Source organism: Brassica napus, chromosome C3 (genome assembly GCF_020379485.1).
Source record: "Brassica napus cultivar Da-Ae chromosome C3, Da-Ae, whole genome shotgun sequence".
NCBI lineage: Eukaryota > Viridiplantae > Streptophyta > Magnoliopsida > Brassicales > Brassicaceae > Brassica > Brassica napus.
In genome coordinates, this window is record NC_063446.1 from 24,476,266 (window position 1) to 24,495,406 (window position 19,141).

Below are 19,141 nucleotides of genomic sequence, written 5' to 3' on the forward strand. Positions count from 1 at the left end.
CCGCCAACCATGTGATGCTGCCGTAGGAGTGGGGCAGTCAAAAAAGGACGAATTTCTCGCATATTTCCCAAGAAGAACACGAGCTACCAGGGAGGTTGGTTCTTTGATCAGGCGCCATCCTATCTTAGCTAAGAGTGCATCATTAAAACGTTCCACATCCCTAAACCTGAGCCCTCCAGCGTACTTAGGCTTAGTGAGTGTAGACCAAGCAACCCAACACATCTTCCTCTTCTCCGGGTTTGAGTCCCACCAGAAGCGGGTGAGGAGAGATTGAATTTGTTTACATAGCGATACTAGGAGTTTGAAACAGGACATGGAGTAGCACGGCATAGCTGAGAGGACAACTTTAAGAAGGACCTGCTTTCCGGCTCCGGACAGGAAGCGTGTCGTCCAACTGTTTATCTTTTGTCTGATCCGATCCAAGATGGATGCGAATATATCCCGTTTCTTCCGACCAAATAGTTCAGGTAGTCCAAGGTACTTACCAATTCCTCCCTCTGCTTCGATTTGCATCGTTCCCTTTACTCTCGCTTTCACCTCCGATGGTGTCTTAGCAGAGAAAGTTATAGCGGATTTAAGCAGGTTGATACATTGTCCCGATGCCGCCTCATAGGACTGCAGGATGTCCTTCAGCGTAGAGACACAGCTAGCACTAGAACGGCAGAAGAACATCGTGTCGTCCGCAAATAGGAGGTGATTAACCGGTGGGCTTCCTCGGGAAACTCGGATACCCGGTAAGGTTCCCGCTTCTTGCGCTTTATCACACAAAGCAGATAGCACTTCAGTGCACAGAATAAATAGGTAGGGTGAGAGCGGATCGCCTTGCCTAATCCCACGAGATGGCTTTACGGATCCTTGGGGTGAACCTTTAACCAAGAAGGAGTAGGACACAGATTCCACACATGCCATACTCCAAGAGATCCAGACCTCCGCGAAGCCGAGTTTAACAAGAACCGCTCGCAAGAAGTTCCATTCAATACGATCGTAAGCCTTGCTCATGTCCGTTTTAACGGCCATAGAACAATACTTCTTGGCTTCAGAAGTCCGGAGGTAGTGGAGGGTCTCGTGGGTGATTAGAACGTTATCCGTTATCGCCTGGCCCGCTACAAAAGCCGACTGTGATTTGGAGATGATAAGTGGGAGTATCGGTTTCAGTCGTCTTGTGAGAATCTTGGCTATGATCTTGTAGTGTGTATTACACAAAGCAATATGGCGATAGTCCGCGACTTTTCTCGGGCCGGTTCCCTTCGGGATCAATCTTATATGTGTCTCATTTTGCTGCGGGTTGAGGTAGCCTGACTCGAAGAAGTGGAGAATATCTTTCGACAAATCATTGCCGATGATATGCCAGTATGCTTGATAAAACTTGGATGAAAAACCGTCAGATCCGGGGGCTTTGCCACTGTTGATCGAAAAGGTAGCGTCCTTTATCTCTTGGAGGCTCGGTGGTTGTGTTAGGTACTCATTCATCTCCGCGGTGACCTTCTTCGGTAACGCTTGCAGGATAGAGAGACTACCCGTGCTCGAGGACGTAAAGATATCCTGGAAGTATGCTGCAATGACCGCCGCAATGTCTGTCTCCTCATAGAACTCTGCTCCCTGTGAGTCCTTTATGACGGAGAAGGTGTTTTGCATACGTCGCGTTCTCGTGGCTGCGTGAAAGAAGCCGGTGTTGCGGTCACCACTTTTCAGCCATTGAATTCGGCTTCACTGTAGCCAAAATTGTTTCTCTTCTTTGTAAGCATCATGTAGAGTTTTTGACAGAGTCTCAATACGAGGAAGATGCGGTATCGAATCAGACAAGGCAGCATCAAGCTCCTGTTGTGTGGAAGCTATCAATTGGTTTGCCTTTTGGTTCCTTTCCTTAGACCATTGGATAATGCGTTGACGGCAGAGGTTTAGCTTGGATATGACAGAGGCCACGGGAGATTGGTTCCAGGCAGAGGCCACCAAGTCTGCTACCTCCTCGTTTTCCGTCAATGATCGATTAAACCGGAACAGGCCGCGCTTCTTTGCAGGTGCGGAGTTGAGGTAGGTGATGAGGGGGCGATGATCTGATCCCTCGAAGCGCATATACCTACAACGACCCATCGGAAATTTCTCCGACCATGCGCAGTTGACCATCGTTCTATCTAGTCTCGAACGTATAAAGTGGGTGTAGCGCGTTCCTCGCCAAGAGAGGTGATTACCCGAGTGGTTCAAATCCCATAGTCCATTTTGTGAGACGAAGGTCCGAAAGTTGGTAAAAGACCCTTCCCATCGTTCTGGACCACCCTCTTTCTCTGAGTTGTTCAGAATCTCATTAAAATCGCCAGTGAGGAGCCATGGTTGCTCTCTATTCTCTCCTATGCCAGAGACTTTTGTCCAGAAAGCCGCCCGGTTTTCGACTGCTGGTGAACCATAAATAAAAGAGACAAAAGAATAAGATCCCTTGAAAGATACCTTGGCATCAATGATGTTGGGAGATGACTCCAATATCTCAAGCGTGATGTTGTCTTTCCACAGCAATGCAAGGCCTCCTCCTGTGCCTTCGGGTGGAACTGAGAAGTAGTTAGTGTAATGGAGACTCTCGAGTTTTGACTTTATGAATGTGTCGTTGTTTCTAGTCTCCATGAGGAACATGATGTCCGGAGAGATACTCTTGGAAATCTCCTTGATACGGCGAATTGTAAAGGGGTTCCCCATCCCTTGACAATTCCAGCTCATAAGAGCTAAGGAAGAGAGGGAGGAGGGGACCGAAAACCCGCTCCTAAGTTCCTCCTAGTTGGTAACTGCCCTGAGGTGTTGCTATTGCTATTCAATCTTGTTGGTTTGTTGCTGGGGCCAGCCTTATCACAAGGCATAGATGTTCCTTTCTCTGTGCATATTCGCTTTCGTTGAGGCAGAGCTTTTGGAACAATGACTTTCTTCTTCTTCAAGGCTTGTAGCGGGCTACGAGCTACTCTCTTCCTAGTAGCTGGGACCCTTCGTTTAGCGATGGCTTTGCTTACCGTCGGCTCCACGGTAGTAGGGGGCGGTTCTATGGCTGCCAGGGCGGTTTTAGTTCTTTCGCGACTGCCAAGAGTAGCAAGGCCTCCAAGGCGTTGCGTCGCAGGGGCCCTCGCAGAGTTATGTTCAGTGTCTTCCACTGTAGGAGAGATGGCATTGAGCAGGCTTGCCCCGAGCGGAGTACCTCGGTTCACATCGCCATCATACATAATTTCAACATCTTGCAACCTACCGGAGCTTGCACTAGGCATTCTACGACGGGGGAGATGGTCCCTGAGATCAGGATCTGCGAGTCGATCCAGTGCTGAACGTCGTTCCTGTGATCGCAGTGATCCCGAGACTGTTCCCACTGGAGCTGCATGGGTTGTAATATCCCTAGTTGGTTCTGGTGATTGGTAGTGTTCCTCGGGGGATCTAAGGGGCCTTTTGCCAGAGCTACCAGTAGGGAGGTTTGGGAAATTGGCACGGTGCTCCCCTTGGGGGAGAGCTATAGCCCTGTAACGCTGAGAGGAATAGGATTGAGATACTAGAGAGTCAGTCCTCTGTCTCCTCTCCAAACGGGATTGTGGTTTGTAGTGATGAGCTCTACCCCCCCCCCCCCCCCCCCCCCCCCCCCCCCCGCAGATGATCTTGACGTAGCCGTTTTCTTGTTGTACTCGTTGGTGTTTCTGCGGTTAGTATCACGCGAGTCTCGGGAGGCAGAGAAATGGAAGACTTGATTACGAGCTGTAGCTTCCTCCCTATTTCGAGGCTCCGGGGGCTTGTAACCTCGACGATCATCATGTTGTCTCTTTTCTGCTTCAATGCGTTCTAGAGCGAGGAGTTGTGTTATACGCAACCTCCTATTTCTAGCAGGCGGGTCATTGGGGTTTCTTGTCGGGCACTCTTCCTCCTCATGGGAAAGCGAAAAACAAGTGAAGCAGTGTTTTTCCATCTTCATATACTCGAATTCCACTTCTATGACCTCACCTGAGGGAAGTTGGATTTCCGATTTCATCTCCAATGGCCGAAGTCCGTTAATGTCAACTCTGATACGAGCATCTTTAACGTCCCGGGTCGACGCGTGACCAAGTGCCTTACCAATAGTGTAGATTGCTTGGTCCGTCCAGTGATGGAGAGGGATCCCGTGAATTCGGATCCAAAAGGAGATCACCGATGGAAAGTTGGGTGAGATGATTGGCTCCCACCTCTGTAACAGGAGCATCCATTTTTTATAGTGGTAGGGGCCCTTCGCCAGTACTGAAAGGAGGTCGCTTTCAGATTCGAATCTAAACTGGAAAAGTTCTGGCCCCAGATCCCTGCCTTCCACTCTACCCTCAAGGTTCCAAACTTGTGGCATTCGGTCTACCACAGCTCTAGGACGTTGGAAGCGAGGATTTGTGACTCGGCCGATGAGAGTGAGCTTATTTTCGGCGATGAGAGCTTCATTGTTACTGTCGGGGATCTTAATGGGTGAACGCTTACGTGGGGAACATGGCGCTTCAGCCCATTTCTCCTTCTCTGAGCGTGAGTATCTACGAGCCATTGTTGGAGAAATAGCGGTTTGCGGTTAGTCACGCAGAGCTTCGAAAGTTGGTAAAAAAAAAAGTACCGCTTCAAGTGTTATCCAGGATTATGGCAATCCAACGATGAGAGGCCAAAGTGTTTATGCCAGGACCAGGGGAACTTGTACAAGCAGCGACAACTTGAAAAGTTTATAAATCAGAGTTGAAACAGGTAGTCCTCTATATCAGAGTAAGTATGTAGAAGGGAAACTCAAAACAGGGGGTTCATTCACCCGAGCTCAAGCTATCAGCGTATTGCAAGGTCTGAAAAGCCGCCATACCCTGAAGAGTCGGAAGATTCAGAGAGTTGTTGGAAGTATCAGTAGCGGGTGGAGGCTTGGCGATGGCGTCGCTGACCCGCCGACGGTAAGTCGGGGGCTGAACCCGGAGAAAGAGCTTCAGACGGTTTCAGATTCAAAAATTTTACTAGAATATGTAATAAACCAGAACGGTAAAGGAAACCGGATAGGACAAAACAGTGGGGAGTTGACCAAAAGAGAAAAAATTAGGCAGTTGGAAACTGCCTAGGAGGATGTGCCTGTGAGGCATACTGCACACAAACATGAGATGGACACCATTTTCATATTAATTACATTAATTAAACAATAGTTTAATTGTCTATATTAAGACAAATTCAGAAAACTAACACCTGAAGAATCTGTTTTCTCCTTCCAATTTTCTCGACGGTTTTGGCGTTGTTTTTGTTTTTCTTGATCTGGGTTTTGTTAGATATTGAGGTTGAAAACATATTAAGGTGAAGATTAAAAAAAAAAAAAACTAAGGGTTTTTTGGGAAAGAAGCAACCGTTGTTGGTGTATGAAGGATTCTTCTAAGGTTTGCTTTGCTTTATCTCAATATACCCACGTTTATTTTCCAGATAAATGTTTATTTTATCTGAAAATATCCTCTCTTTTTTCTTGTCAACGCAGACATTTATTGATTCTTAATCACAAAAAGAAGAAGGAAAAAAAAAAAAAAAGAGAGATCGAAGTTTTCTAGAGAAGGAGTTCTTAGAGAAGAGATGAATTGCTTTTCATGTTTTCATTTCCATGAAAAGAAAAAAGCTCCCAGAGATTCAGAAAACAGCCGCCGGAGAAATGGTGAGTTGACCGGTAGAGACAACAACAAAACACACCCTGGTAAGCTCATAAACTCTATATAATATTTGAGACATTTTCGATATTTATGTATTAGGTTTTATAAGCCTTGATGTTGGTTATTGCAGAGAATCCAGACAAGGCTGAAAATGAGCAGAACAAGGACAATGATGCAAACAAAGAAGTGACCAACAACATTGATGCACAAACATTCACCTTCAGGGAGCTAGCTACTGCCACCAAGAACTTCAGAAAAGAATGTCTGATCGGTGAAGGTGGCTTCGGTAGGGTTTACAAGGGAAAACTCGAAAAATGTGACAAGGTTATTACTAACTAGTTTCAAGATCTTTCTCAAGATTAGTTTGACTAGTTGGTCAGATGGAAAAAAAAGATATCAATAGTTTGATTATGGAATAGTTTCATGATCTCTGTTTCAACATTTCTATATACAACAAATTTTTCTCAAGAAGATTATATGGTTGTTTTTGGATTCAGGCTGTGGCAGTGAAGCAACTAGATAGAAACGGGCTGCAAGGGAACAGAGAGTTCATCGTAGAAGTGATGATGTTAAGTCTTTTGCATCACAAGCATCTTGTGAATCTCATTGGGTATTGTGCTGATGGAGATCAGAGACTTCTTGTCTATGAGTACATGTCTCGTGGCTCACTCGAAGATCATCTCCTCGGTACAAACTACAAAACTAAGAATCAATCTTAACTGTTTTATTGGATTAGTTCCAATATTTGATTGTTGATTTGAAATGCTTACAGAGCTAACACCAGACCAAGAACCGTTGGATTGGGACACAAGAATGAGAATTGCCCTAGGAGCAGCGATGGGTCTTGAATACTTGCATGACAAGGCAAATCCTCCGGTGATCTACAGAGATCTCAAGGCAGCAAATATCCTTTTGGACAGTGACTTCAACGCCAAGTTATCTGATTTTGGGCTAGCAAAGGTAGGTCCTACCGGGGACAAACAGCATGTGTCCTCCAGAGTTATGGGAACTTACGGGTACTGTGCTCCAGAGTATCAGAGAACCGGTCAGTTAACTATTAAATCTGATGTTTATAGCTTCGGAGTTGTGTTGTTGGAACTGATAACTGGTAGAAGAGTTATCGATACGACAAGAGCCAAAGATGAACATAATCTAGTGACTTGGGTGAGTTATATTTTCTCTCTTTAGACTATTAGAGGTTAAAAACATTTTAAGATGAATCTTAATGAATTTTTTTTACAGTTTAAGACTATACAGCATGTATAATCGTTTTTTTTTAATTTGCAAGCCAAAACGAATGTTTCATTGGTGCTTTGCTCAGGACCGAACCTGATTATATGAACATTTTTTGCTTCAGTTGCTTAATCTCAACATAACAAATCAAGATTGTTTTGTGTGTTTTAGGCACAACCAATGTTCAAAGAACCGGGCAGGTTCCATGAGTTAGCGGATCCAAGTTTGGAAGGAGTGTTCCCAGAGAAAGCACTTAACCAGGCCGTGGCTGTGGCTGCGATGTGTTTACAGGAAGAGGGAACCGTACGGCCACTCATAAGCGACGTCGTGACCGCTCTAGGTTTCTTGGGAACAGCTCCCGATGGCTCTATCTCTGTTCCACGCTACGACGACGTTCCTTCTCCTCCTCAGCCGTCGGGTGAAACGTCCGGTGATGATTCTGCAGCGGCTGAGGAACGGGAAAGAGCCGTGGCAGAGGCAATGGAATGGGGAGTTGCTTCGAGAGCTCATTCGCGGAACCCAAGTGCAGCCCAGTCATTAAACCCAAGTGCAGCACCTTCCTTAAACCCAAGCGCATCACACTCTAGGAACCCAAGTGCTTCTTGATTTTTATATGTACATCTTTTTGTCTCCTTGATATTTTTGTTTCATATTAGAGAATAGTGATAGACGTTTTTTTTTTTGTAAATGTATTTAATGGTGTTACCTTCTTCTTTGTGTTGTAAAGTTCTGTTTTGTTTCATTGTTTATATTCTAGTTGTGTGTTCATAGCTCGAGAAATGCAAATTTTCATGGATTCTTATTCTTGGTTTTATGATTTGGACATTGATCTCTCCTTGTTTATAGTTAACGTCTTGTTTTCTTGTCAAAATGATCCATTATTATAGCTTTGGTGTCCACAGAAGGTCATAAAGATCAGTTCAATAGCAACACATATATTAATGGTGAATTGCTGTATTAATGGTGAATTGGTGCGATAGTTCATAGACAAACATATTCAACAACTGATTTTGATATGGTAACATACAATGTATTCATTTGGAAAATACAAACATTGTGCATAAATTCTTAAATCTTATAAAAATCAATTCAATTCATATTAGAAATTCAAGTATAAGAGTTTGATGACTCGATTACAGAGAATGTGTAGAGTTTTGACCACTGTAGTTCTAGGTTCAAGATTCTTAGGTTGTCTAGTAAGGTTCGGTCTGAAGTGTGGGGGAATCATCACATTTTACTCTAGATTATGAAAGAAGTTCTTGGAGACCAGTTGTCTGCAACATTCCCCATAGTATTTTTCCAAACGAGTTTGATTCTAAATCAGTTTGCATTGGAGGTTTCTCTAATGCACATCAAGAAGAAAGACACGTGTATGGTGATTTTACAGATACTTAACAGCATATTATGATTGATTGCATGTAGATAAAAGAACATACCCTTGAGAGCTCTGTTGCAAAGTCAGCCCCAAGAAGATTTTTAGCAATGTCAGGTGAAAGCATCCGGCCAAATCACAAAACCAATTGAAAACCATCATCATCATCATCATAAATGTAAAGTCCTCTAGAATCCAAACTCTGAGCCGCCAGAGGCAATTTCTTTAGTACATCTTTGAGGTCATCAAGGTCATCAAGATCAGTTCAATAGCAACACATATATTAATGGTGATTTGGTGCGATAATTCATAGACAAACATATTCAACAATTGATTTTGATATGGTAACATACAGTGTCTTCATTTGGAAAATACAGACATTGTGCATAAATACTTAATCTTATAAAAATCAATTCAATTCATATTAGAAATTCAATTATAAGAGTTTGATGACTCGATTACAGAGAATGTGTAGAGTTTTGACCACTGTAGTTCTAGGTTCAAGATTCTTAGGTTGTCTAGTAAGGTTGGGTCTGAAGTGTGGGGGAATCATCACATTTTACTCTTGATTATGAAAGAAGTTTTTGGAGACTAGTTGTGTGCAACATCCCCCATAGTATTTTCCCAAACGGGTTTGATTCTAAATCAGTTTGCATTGGAGGTTTCTCTAATGCACAATCATTACGCCAAACAAGAGGTGTTTAATGATGTACTTGAACTTGAGCACAAAGACCTTTGGATCCAATCTTATTCTCCATCTTCCGGTCTTTGGACAGTGTTTCTTGAAATGAGGATTGTTCGATATTAATGGAAAAGTTGAGATTTGCTTTTTACAGAGCGGAAAAAGTCATAAAGTCTAGTTGAAATACATGAAGAACATGTGGTCATCAATCCTGGTAGAAAGTCTTGTCAGCATCCTATACCATCACTCAGATTTCTACACTGTCATTTGAAAGTTTTACAAAAAAATAATATTATATCTTCTCTAAAGTAGAAAACATTGTATGTTACCATATTTTGAATGAATTAATATATGCCAATGAATAATTTTCATCATGATTTATCTAGGCAATTCTATCAAAACATATTCAAAAATAATCTATTCTAGAGTCTTTTGAGAGAATTACCTAGATAAACCATGATAAAAATTCATTGAATAAAGATTAATTGCCAGTTTGATGATTGTTATTCCTTTGTCATCAAATTCAAATCCTAATAAAACTTGGAATTCAAAAAAAAAAATCAATATGACTTTGGTTGTTGTAGCTAGTTGTAGCCTTGTAAGTAACTAAAAATAACTTCTCGAAATACAAGTTTCAAAAGGCCTTAACATTATTGGGCTGTAAAGAAAGCTCATATTCAAGCTTAACATCCCTTAAAGTGTCTCTCTCGTTCATGATGGTTCTCTGATTCCGCTTTGAATCGCCATTGATTCAAAAGCTTGACGCCGATCTCAATATCTATCGATGTGAAGATACTAAACTCAAGTGCAACACAATCATTAGACCCAAGTGCAACACCTTCCTTAAACTCAAGTGTAGCACACTCCAAGAACCCAAGTGCATTGATTATTTAATATTTTACATTTTGTCTTCTTGATTTTACATTTGGGTTTGATTATTCTTTCGTTTTGGATTTCGTTTTGAATTTTCAGAGAATAGTGATAGAAGTTGTTGTTACCTCCTTCTTTGTGTTGCTATGTTATGTTTTGTTTCAATGTGTTATGAGAAAATGCAAAATGTACAAGATTTTCACATTGATCTCTCCTTGCTTGATAGGTAACGTCTTGTTTTCTTGTCAAAACGATTCATAAGTATTACTTTGGTGTTCATAAAATCCGTTAAATAGCATCCCATATATTGGTGAATTGGTGTGATAGTTCATAGATAAACATATTCAAATATATTAGTTCTTTCAAAATTAACTCTTTAATTACCGCTTTTATTTTCCAAATAGTTAGTAACTTTTAAAGATAAATCGACAGTCTGACTAACACCTAACACAATCTCAAACACATAAATTTTTTGATCTTAAAGTTAATATAAAAATAAGATGATTATTGTCAGTTTGATGATTTTTGTTCCTTTTCAATCAAAGTCAACTCCTAATAAAAGTTGGAAAATTCAAAAAAAAAAAAAAAAATCAATAATATGACTTGGATTGTTGTAGGTTGCTAAAAATAGTTGACAAAAAAAGTTGCTAAAAAATAACTTCTTCTCAAAATGGTATAAATTCTAAAAGGTCTTTAACACTATTGGGCTAAAAGAAAGCTCATATTGGGCCTATAAGAAAGCCATTATTTGGCTGTTAAGAAAGCCATATTCAAGCTCAAAGCATCCGCTAAAGTGTAGCCGATCTCAATATCTGTCTTTGCATTGGCTCCCTTCTCGTCTCCTTAAACGCTCGTTGCATCTCTGGAAAATTTTCCGCTAGAAGAGATCTTCGATTCAAGCTGTACAATGTACAATTGAGCTCAAAGTTTGTTCCTTTTTTTTCATGTTTCTTTCCTAATTGGAATCCAAGGAGATAATGTCAAGCAAGGTATGGAGATGGGTAATAGGTCTAACATACATACTCGCTGTTGCCATGATTTGGATTGCTGCCAGCTTCGTAGTCCAATCTGTGGTGGACGCCGGCGTTTCCCCGTTCTTGATCACTTTCATCTGCAACTCATTGTTCGTCGTTTACCTTCCTCTCTTCGAGATCGGTCGGTATCTAGAAGATGCGTATGGGAGTATACTGTTTTGGAGAAGCAAAAGGTCTCATTTGCTGGAGTTGGTTGAGTCAGAGAAGGATGTTTTGCTTGGAGGAGGCGTTGTGGTGTCATCAGATGTGTCTGAAGGATCAGGGGTTGTTGTTGCGAGTGAGGAGGGTGGTAGTGGGATTGAATCTGGTGTGGAAAGTGTAGAGCTTGAGGTTAATGTTAGTGGTGGAAACAAAGGGTTAGATGAGAAGGGACGTTGGACAAGGATGCGTGTTGCTAAAGTAAGCCTTGTGATTTGTCCCTTTTGGTTCTTGGCACAGCTCACTTTCAATCTCTCTCTCAAGTACACAACCGTTACGGTAAAGAACATTGAAAACATCATTCTTGTTACTACTCTCTTCTTAAATTACCTAAGACTTTTTCATATTGTGGGTTTGCAGTCAAATACAATCTTAAGCAGCTCGTCAAGCCTATTCACTTTTCTTGTATCGCTAATATTCTTGGGAGAGAAGTTCACGTGGTTGAAACTCTTCAGCGTTCTTCTTTGCATGTCTGGGACTATAATTGTGAGTTTGGGTGACTCAGAATCCAACTCAACTGCGACAGCTAAAAACCCTCTTCTTGGAGATGTTCTTTCTCTGCTCTCAGCGGCGTTTTACGCTGTTTACATCACTCTTATACGTAAAAAGCTTCCTGATGATGATGAAAAGAACGGCCGTTTCAGTATGGCTCAGCTCCTTGGGTTTCTAGGTCTCTTCAACTTCTTCATCTTCCTACCTGTTGCTCTGATACTCAACTTTACAAAGCGAGAACGCTTCAACTCACTCACCTTGAAACAGTTGGGTCTGGTTGTCGGCAAAGGTAATGCTATCCACATCCCTCATATTAGGTTTTGATGTTGGCATGCTGATTTGAATGATGTGTGGTTTGCGTTTTCAGGGTTGTTAGATAATGTGCTCAGTGACTATCTATGGGCAAAGGCAGTACTTTTGACAACAACCACAGTGGCAACGGCTGGGCTAACCATTCAGGTTCCATTGGCAGCCATTGTAGACACCTTAGCAGGGAACAAACCAAGCTTCACCGACTATATCGGTGCTGCAGCTGTAATGGTTGGCTTTGCAGGCATCAATATTCCTGCAGAGATGTTTTGTAGATCCAAAGAGACATGTATTGAGTTGGAACCCGGGACTTCGTTCACAGATCCTCCTCCTTTAGATTCTTCAGAGACCTTAGCGTCCTAATTGTTTCATACTCTAATATCCATGGTGCTTATATCGTTTTGCTCTCTTGTTTTCTGATAACTTTTTTCTTTTTTGTTGTGATTAGTCTGTAAATCGTTGAACATTGATATACGAATGTGGCAGGAAAAATAGTAATAATATTGTCTGAGATCAGGGACTTGGTTCCAATACAATACCAAAATAAAAAGGTTCATCTGTTTTATTACACTAAGCCAGATGGAAGCATCGATAATAGTACATCTATCCTTTGTACAACTATGTTTAAAATGTAGTCTCCTTGATGGAATCAAGATCAAATCACAAAATATACTATCAACATAAGCCATCTTGTTAATATCCCTGATTAAGATAGATTGTTAACAGACCACAAGAAAAAAATAGAAAGAAAGAAAAAGAGGCAACAGGAAGAAAAAAAAACGTCTAATCTTTAGGACAAAACACATTCTGGTTAGGCAAATAAAAGCCTGCACTTGAGAAAAGTTCCATATAAGACAAAAGGGTTTGAAGAAAAAATCAAGGGTATGTATTGATATGACATGGAACTGAAGGTTTCTTACCATTGTGAGCTATCACGCATTTTGTTGGACTTGGCGGTGAATTTGAAGAATCCAATCAACATAACTAGTCGAACCGCCCATCTGGTCCTCAATGAGATGTCGGAGGAGAAGGAAGCCTTCTCGGGGTTGTTCTCCTTGCCTCACTAGGAAACACATGGGATGATATGATGGATCACTCTCCCTCACTTTCTTTATCAGTCTCATTAGCTTCTTCGACATCCCATTCTCTTGCTCTTGCAGTGTAACCTATGTCCCACCAAACATAAAAGACACATATTGTGAATTTACAGAAACTTATAAAAACAAGAATCCAGCATATGCCCGTAGATAAGAAGAGCATACCCTTGAGAGCTCTGCTGCAAAGTCAGCTCCAAGAAGATTTTTAGCAATGTCAGGTGAAAGCATCCGGCCAAACCACAAAACCAACCGAAAACCATCATCATAAATGTAAAGTCCTCTAGAATCCAAACTCTGAGCAGCCAGAGGCAATCTCCTTAGTACGTCCTTGAGGTCATCAAGGTCTGCTGATGGCTGCAAGCATGTGAAGTCATAAGAGATTTTTAAGAATTTTCTGGAAATAGATGTTTGATAATGTACATTGCGATAGAGATGCACAAACCTTTAAGAGCCACTCGTCAACACGGAATAAATTGGGATATAACAGCTTCAATAGCTTTTTGACAGGCAGAGCCATCATGGTGAGGCCTGCCGCACAGCGCTCGTCAAGTGAAGTATCGGCAGGTCCACCTTGAAGAGGAGTGGACTTACATATTGCCAGTCCGTACAATGGCAAGAACTTCAGAGACTCTGGGTATATTAATCTAGACCCCAACCGATGCTGCACCGAGTGAAGATTCCGATACTCTCTGAGAGCTTTAACAATCTTTTGTTGTATAACATTTCTTGCATCATCCAATTTTCCGGACAAAGTTTTCTCAATTGCTGCATAATTAGAACGGCCATGAAATAGTATCTAAAGTAACACATGATCCTACTGAGAAAATTCAAATGTATCCTACCTAATCTAGTATATACAGAGACAATGGAACCGGTGTCTGCTTGTCTATACATCTCTCCAAGATCTGTAACCACTGGTGCAACAGCTGTGTGTACCCTTATACGCCTCTCTCCGCAAGAAGCAGTATATCTTAGTTCTGTTAAGAATTACTAAAACCACATGATGTGTTGTACCAGATGAAAACCAAAACATCAAACTCAAGTTTGTTTTAAGTATCAACTATTCAAGGATACAGTAGAGCGACTTGGAAATACACCGTCGGGGTTGTTAGCAATGTCTCTTCCAGAGTTAGCTGCATTGCATATGCTTTGTCACAGTCAACAGCAGGAAGAGCAAGCAGGTCAGTAGACCTTAGCATGAAGTTCCCATGGTAGGAAGAGAAACGAATTCCTGCATGTCAAAATATGTAAGATCACATGTAGCATATCAACGAATTTAGCAAAATCGAGTGACATAGCACAAATAAAGATTGTATCAGAACTGTTTAACCTTTTCCACATCTTATTCGCATAACGGATTCCCAAGCAGTTTCCCTTGTAAGGTCTCTAGCCAGTTCGTGTCTTAACGTATCTCCATGAATAGATGATTGGAAGCCTGGATAATAGTACACCTGTCCTCCAGTGTATTTAGCCAGAGTCCCTACACAAAGCAATGCATTTTACTACATAAAACTAATAAAGCATCCACATTTGTAACAGCAATATGGGGAGAAGACACTACTAATTAGCCATTGAGTCCAAACCCCTGACAACAAAACATCAGTGATAACCGTAATGTTCACGTACCTAAGGAGGCAATATCAGTGTACTTATCACTGAATGCATAAACATTAATTCCTATCTGGAACTTGGTACAATCGGCAGCCATTTGCTTATAGAAGTTGTCTTCCGCTACCCTTAAAGTATATTCTTTGTCAGTTCCATAGACACGAGGATCATCTCCGCGCAACTTTAATCGCGCAACACCCAGAGAAGGTAACGAGTTCTGGAAAATTAACAACTTGCCACCAAGTTGGTTCTGAAATAGAGAGAGAAAACAGAGTCAACTACAAACTGATATTCCAGATGCGGTTCAATATTGGCACTGACATCAAATGAATTGTGTGATTTTCATTTGACATGGAAGCATAGCAACTAACCATGACCATGTACGCCGCTTTGAGAGCTGGACCAAAAGCCGATTCCACATTGACATTATTTTGAAACATCAGAGGCAGGCTGTCTAAAAAGGCTTCCACCACATTTCTTGATTCAGATAGATTGACCAGGAGATCATCCGGCAACGGTACAAATATATCATCTAAATCTGAAACCACCATCATTTGCGGCTGGCTCAAAGACGACTGCATTTCCAAGGTTCAAAATAATATATGAAAAAAGGCTCGAGTATCTCAGAACCAAAATTCCTGCGTATTTAGAATTCTATTACCTTCATGTTGTAAAAATGTAACGTGCTGTCATAAGTAATAAATCCAATTTGAGTTCTGGGATAACCAGGCAGGTTATCCAAACAAGACTTAATCGTTTGAGCAGCAACCTGCCAAAGGAGAAAAAGGGTCAGTAGAAGATCTAAACTTGAGAACAGCTTGCCTCTAAAAGGGAGAGTTTGTCTATTCCAGTTTAGATCCATTGGTAGGTAGTGTATTAAATCAGGGATGTATTGATTCTTACTAACTAGGGAAGAAAAATTTTAATGCACAGAAAAATTACAAGGTGGAACATTAACAGTCAGCATTCTTACCTCAAGCATCCCACTTTTAGCAGCCGAAAATGAAACATCAATGAGGAAGAAGTAGATGGGTGGCATCGGAGGCCGAACCATGTATTCTGTTGGAGCAATGATTTCAACACTGCCCTTTGTCAGCTCAGGCCGTTGATCCATGTCCATTCTTCGGCCAGTAGCATCCAAATGTGAGAAGTATTCACCAGGTACTGAACAAGAAATTTGACCCACAACTATTAATCTTCATGATATAAACATATGCCTAAATGTACTAAGCAACGAGCCATCGACCAAATAATTTACGGAAAGTAAAAACGAGGACATTTAAATGACTGAACACAGATGACATTCCACCGTACAAGGAAAAACATACACAAAGCCAAATACAGTTCCTGGTAGCTTTCACCAGTTCCATATACGCTAATTCTACAAGATCCCTTATGATAGCCACGTCCTCATCAAGGAAAAATCAGAGTATCCCACAAAACGCAATTTAAACATAAATAGATTATACACAGACAACTGGAAAAAAACTGACTATTTCTAAAAATCAGAGAGAAAAACTTTTACGAGCATTAGACAAGGCATATTCAACCAACAATACGTTCTATAGCACTTTGGTTAACAAACCAATCCTGAAGATTTGGAAAAATTACCATCATTAAGCATAGAACAAATATTACACCGCCACTTTCTTCCAGAATCTGTAAAGCTCACATAAGGATTCACATAGGTACGGCATCTTCTGCAGCGGATGATGCCACTTGATCCAAAATCAATAAGTGGTACTTCCTCCTAACCAGATTAAAACGACAATTTTCAAAACAAGGGAAAAGTTATATGCGGCTCATTTGTAGCAAGTGAAGAATTCCAGATTATTAAAACATGAAAGTAAAAGACTTGATTGTAACTTGTAAGTTTGACGAATACTAACCCCTTCAGGAGCCTCAGCAAGAGGACAAACCACAGCTCCTAGAGGTAAATGCCACCTCGACGCCAGAGACTGGGAACTTGGTATAGCACTAGTTGTCAGACGTAGATATCTAGAATGGCAATTCATAGGGTACATTTCAGCAAACGTATTTGGGTCCACGTCACCATCCAATGGCCTTGGAAACGAGGCTTGATCAAGTCCTGGCTCAAGCGATCCCGGAATATTTGTAAGGGACAGGGAATTGAAATCTTCAGTTAAGCCTTGTACGTTGCTGGTCGGAGGTGCATAGCTTGGATGCAGGTTCTGCTGTCCTGGATGCTGAGAAAACCCTCCCGTCTGAGGAGGATATGATGACGGAGGACCTTGAGATGCAGACTGGAATGGCACTGGGGTAACCTGATTGCTGGGATAACCAGGAAAAGAAGGCTGTGGACCACCAACACCAGGATACGACGGATTAACTGGAGGCATTGACTGTTGAAAACCAGCCCCAGGGGGAGAAGCATATCCTCCAGGTACCCCAGAAGTCATACTTTGTGGCGGAGGCCCCATTGGTTGCATTGGAGGCCCCATTGGTTGCATTGGAGGCCCCATTGGTTGCATTGGAGGCCCCATTGGTTGCATTGGAGGCGAGAAGTGACCTGCAAGCGTTTGAGTTGGTGGTGGACCACTAGGAGGAGGAGGAGTTGGAAACCGCTGAAAAGAGCCGCCACCAGGAGGACCATAAGCTGTAGAAGGAAACGAAGGCGGTGGAGGTGGAGGTCTAATCCCTTGACCTGGAATCTGAGAAACCAAAGGAGGCTGGAAAGGCCTCATCACACCCACTGGTGGAGCCATAGGAGGACCAGAAGGTGTGAAAGGTCTAGTAGGTGGCCTAAATCCAACACTCTCTGGTCCACCGGATTGAGGCGGCGGAGCAGATGCGAATGGAGAGGAGGAGAACGGAGGAGGCCTAGCTGGAAAATTCGGATAACCTTGATTCTCCGTATTCATTATTGCTTACAACAACTTAACACCTGAATCTGTTATAGGCAAACTCGAAGCAAGCGACCAGATCAATTACAATCCTAGATTCTACCTATATACTCATCTAGTTTCCGTTCACAGTAACAAGCTATACAGATCCGCCTCTGACAATCGCTAGTTAAACTTCAAATTTCAAAACTGGCAACTTCTGCAATAGCCTTTCGCATTTTCTCAAAGACGATCTTCTACTACGATTTAGATCGAGAAACGTACAAGAGAAACTCGCTATTCCGTTCACTTCTTCTAAAGCTCGGGAAGATCTGGATCAGTCACCATTGAATATGAGCTACGTAAGTTCTGAATTGAGATCAATTTGATATATGGTTAGAGCGGGAACACTACCTCGAGTGAAGAGAAAGCTCGCGCAAGCAGGAAGCTGATTCTACAGCAACGATCGGCTTCAGATCGTGACCCTGAGAAGATTTGACACGTAGTTGGAGAATGAATCATGCGCGGTGAAGGAGACGATGTGATATATGGGCCGAGAACTGGGTCACTAATCGCTCTGTTTGTATGGGCTCCAGAACTCACATAACTGCATATTGTCATCTCTTCTACTGTTCTACTTGCACACTTGCCCCTTATACTTTATAATATTTCCTGAATCTACCTTTTCTTTTCTTTTAAAAATAGTCTCTATAGTTTTGCTGATGAAAATTTAGTCCAAAACTAATGAGATTTTTACACAAATTTAATCAAATTTTATTCAGCAACTATTTTGAATTATGTTTACGTGGTAGAGATGTCAAAATGCTATAGCTCGTGATCTTGCTCAGCTCAGCTCATTTTTTCATGAGCACGATCTCTATATTTTAAGTTCATTTAATAAATGAGTTTAATGATCGAGCTCAAATTAGATCACGAGTTATATGAACGATCTTTAATGAACATGAGCTGGCTTATGAGTTTGTTCATTTTTATACTTACAATTATATATAATATTATATATATATATATATTATATTTGGATAACTTCTTGTTTATGTAAAAAATAGATAATTTATATATTTATCATATTTATCTTCTAAAATTAAAATGTAAAACATACATATAAGACATGAAGATGAATTGTTTCAAGACTCTCACGAAGAATAGGGATTTGGATCATTGGTTTTGTTTTAATTTAATTTATATTAGGTGTTGTTTTTTTTTTTTTTCATGTATTGGTTTTTGTTTAGTATTTAATATTTATGTTTTGGATTTTTTAATATTTAAATTTTGAACAATAATATAGAAGTTATTCTATCACTATTTATTTTATTTTATAATTATTATTTTTATTTAGATCATGAATTAGATTATTTAACTCATGATCTATATGATTTGAGTTCGAGTTTACATACTGAATCTCGTATAATAAATGAGCTGATCAAGTTCACTACGAAAGCTGAGTTTAGCGAGTTACCTGATATTGACACTCCTATTACGTGGTAACGTTTTTATACAATCCTTACTGGGCCAAGATTAACTGGTCTTTGGGTTGTGTAGTCCAAGTATTGAGGCTTGTCTTTCTTCATTGCCAAAAAAGAAAGATCAATGGTAATGGGTAGTTCTGTAATTTACAGTTTTCATTTATATTGCAAAAAATTTCGTCAACAGCAGGGTTCGAACCTGCGCGGGCGAAGCCCAACAGATTTCAAGTCTGTCTCCTTAACCACTCGGACATATTGACATTTTTGTTTTTCAAGTCTCTATAAGCTTTCT

At 41.1% G+C, this 19,141-nt stretch overlaps 2 protein-coding genes, 1 non-coding gene and 1 pseudogene across 4 annotated transcripts; 2 read left to right on the plus strand and 2 right to left on the minus strand.

The window, feature by feature from the left end:
* The first annotated feature begins 5,057 nt into the window (after positions 1-5,057).
* LOC106388916 lies at positions 5,058-7,980 on the plus strand (annotated as a pseudogene).
* Positions 7,981-10,555: 2,575 nt separating this feature from the next.
* On the plus strand, positions 10,556-12,333 carry LOC106388917 (thiamine-repressible mitochondrial transport protein THI74-like). The gene is made up of 3 exons (XM_013829091.3): positions 10,556-11,295; positions 11,377-11,797; positions 11,876-12,333. The coding sequence occupies exons 1-3, from the start codon at positions 10,762-10,764 to the stop codon at positions 12,178-12,180; spliced, it is 1,260 nt and encodes a 419-aa protein (XP_013684545.1). The 5' UTR covers positions 10,556-10,761; the 3' UTR covers positions 12,181-12,333.
* Positions 12,334-12,361: 28 nt separating this feature from the next.
* LOC106388915 (protein transport protein Sec24-like At3g07100) lies at positions 12,362-17,986 on the minus strand. 2 transcript variants are annotated; one of them, XM_013829089.3, is made up of 14 exons: positions 17,780-17,986; positions 16,412-17,697; positions 16,134-16,272; positions 15,496-15,686; positions 15,184-15,291; positions 14,894-15,097; positions 14,541-14,772; positions 14,245-14,394; positions 13,989-14,145; positions 13,757-13,884; positions 13,357-13,679; positions 13,080-13,268; positions 12,738-12,983; positions 12,362-12,644 (listed from the first exon to the last, which is right to left on the minus strand). In XM_013829089.3, exons 2-13 carry the CDS (start codon positions 17,402-17,404, stop codon positions 12,750-12,752), a joined length of 3,048 nt encoding a protein of 1,015 aa, XP_013684543.2. In that variant the 5' UTR covers positions 17,405-17,697; positions 17,780-17,986; the 3' UTR covers positions 12,362-12,644; positions 12,738-12,749. The 2 variants fall into 2 exon arrangements, with proteins under 2 accessions (XP_013684543.2, XP_022555159.2); XM_022699438.2 differs by having other exon boundaries at positions 12,362-12,983.
* A 1,041-nt stretch (positions 17,987-19,027) lies between these two features.
* On the minus strand, positions 19,028-19,109 carry TRNAS-UGA. Its single transcript has one exon. It is a non-coding gene; the product is annotated as a tRNA-Ser (tRNA).
* Between the last annotated feature and the right edge of the window lie 32 nt (positions 19,110-19,141).

Excerpts from the sequence above, each read along its gene's own strand:
- LOC106388915 (XM_013829089.3), bottom strand. The coding sequence starts at position 17,404 with ATGAATACGGAGAATCAAGGTTATCCGAATTTTCCAGCTAGGCCTCCT. Across the intron at positions 16,273-16,411 it reads TTGCTGAGGCTCCTGAAGGG|GAGGAAGTACCACTTATTGA; the intron begins GTTAGTATTCGT and ends TAATCTGGTTAG. Across the intron at positions 13,269-13,356 it reads TTGACGAGTGGCTCTTAAAG|CCATCAGCAGACCTTGATGA; the intron begins GTTTGTGCATCT and ends ACATGCTTGCAG.
- LOC106388917 (XM_013829091.3), top strand. The coding sequence starts at position 10,762 with ATGTCAAGCAAGGTATGGAGATGGGTAATAGGTCTAACATACATACTC. Across the intron at positions 11,296-11,376 it reads TCAAGTACACAACCGTTACG|TCAAATACAATCTTAAGCAG; the intron begins GTAAAGAACATT and ends GTGGGTTTGCAG. Across the intron at positions 11,798-11,875 it reads GGGTCTGGTTGTCGGCAAAG|GGTTGTTAGATAATGTGCTC; the intron begins GTAATGCTATCC and ends TTGCGTTTTCAG.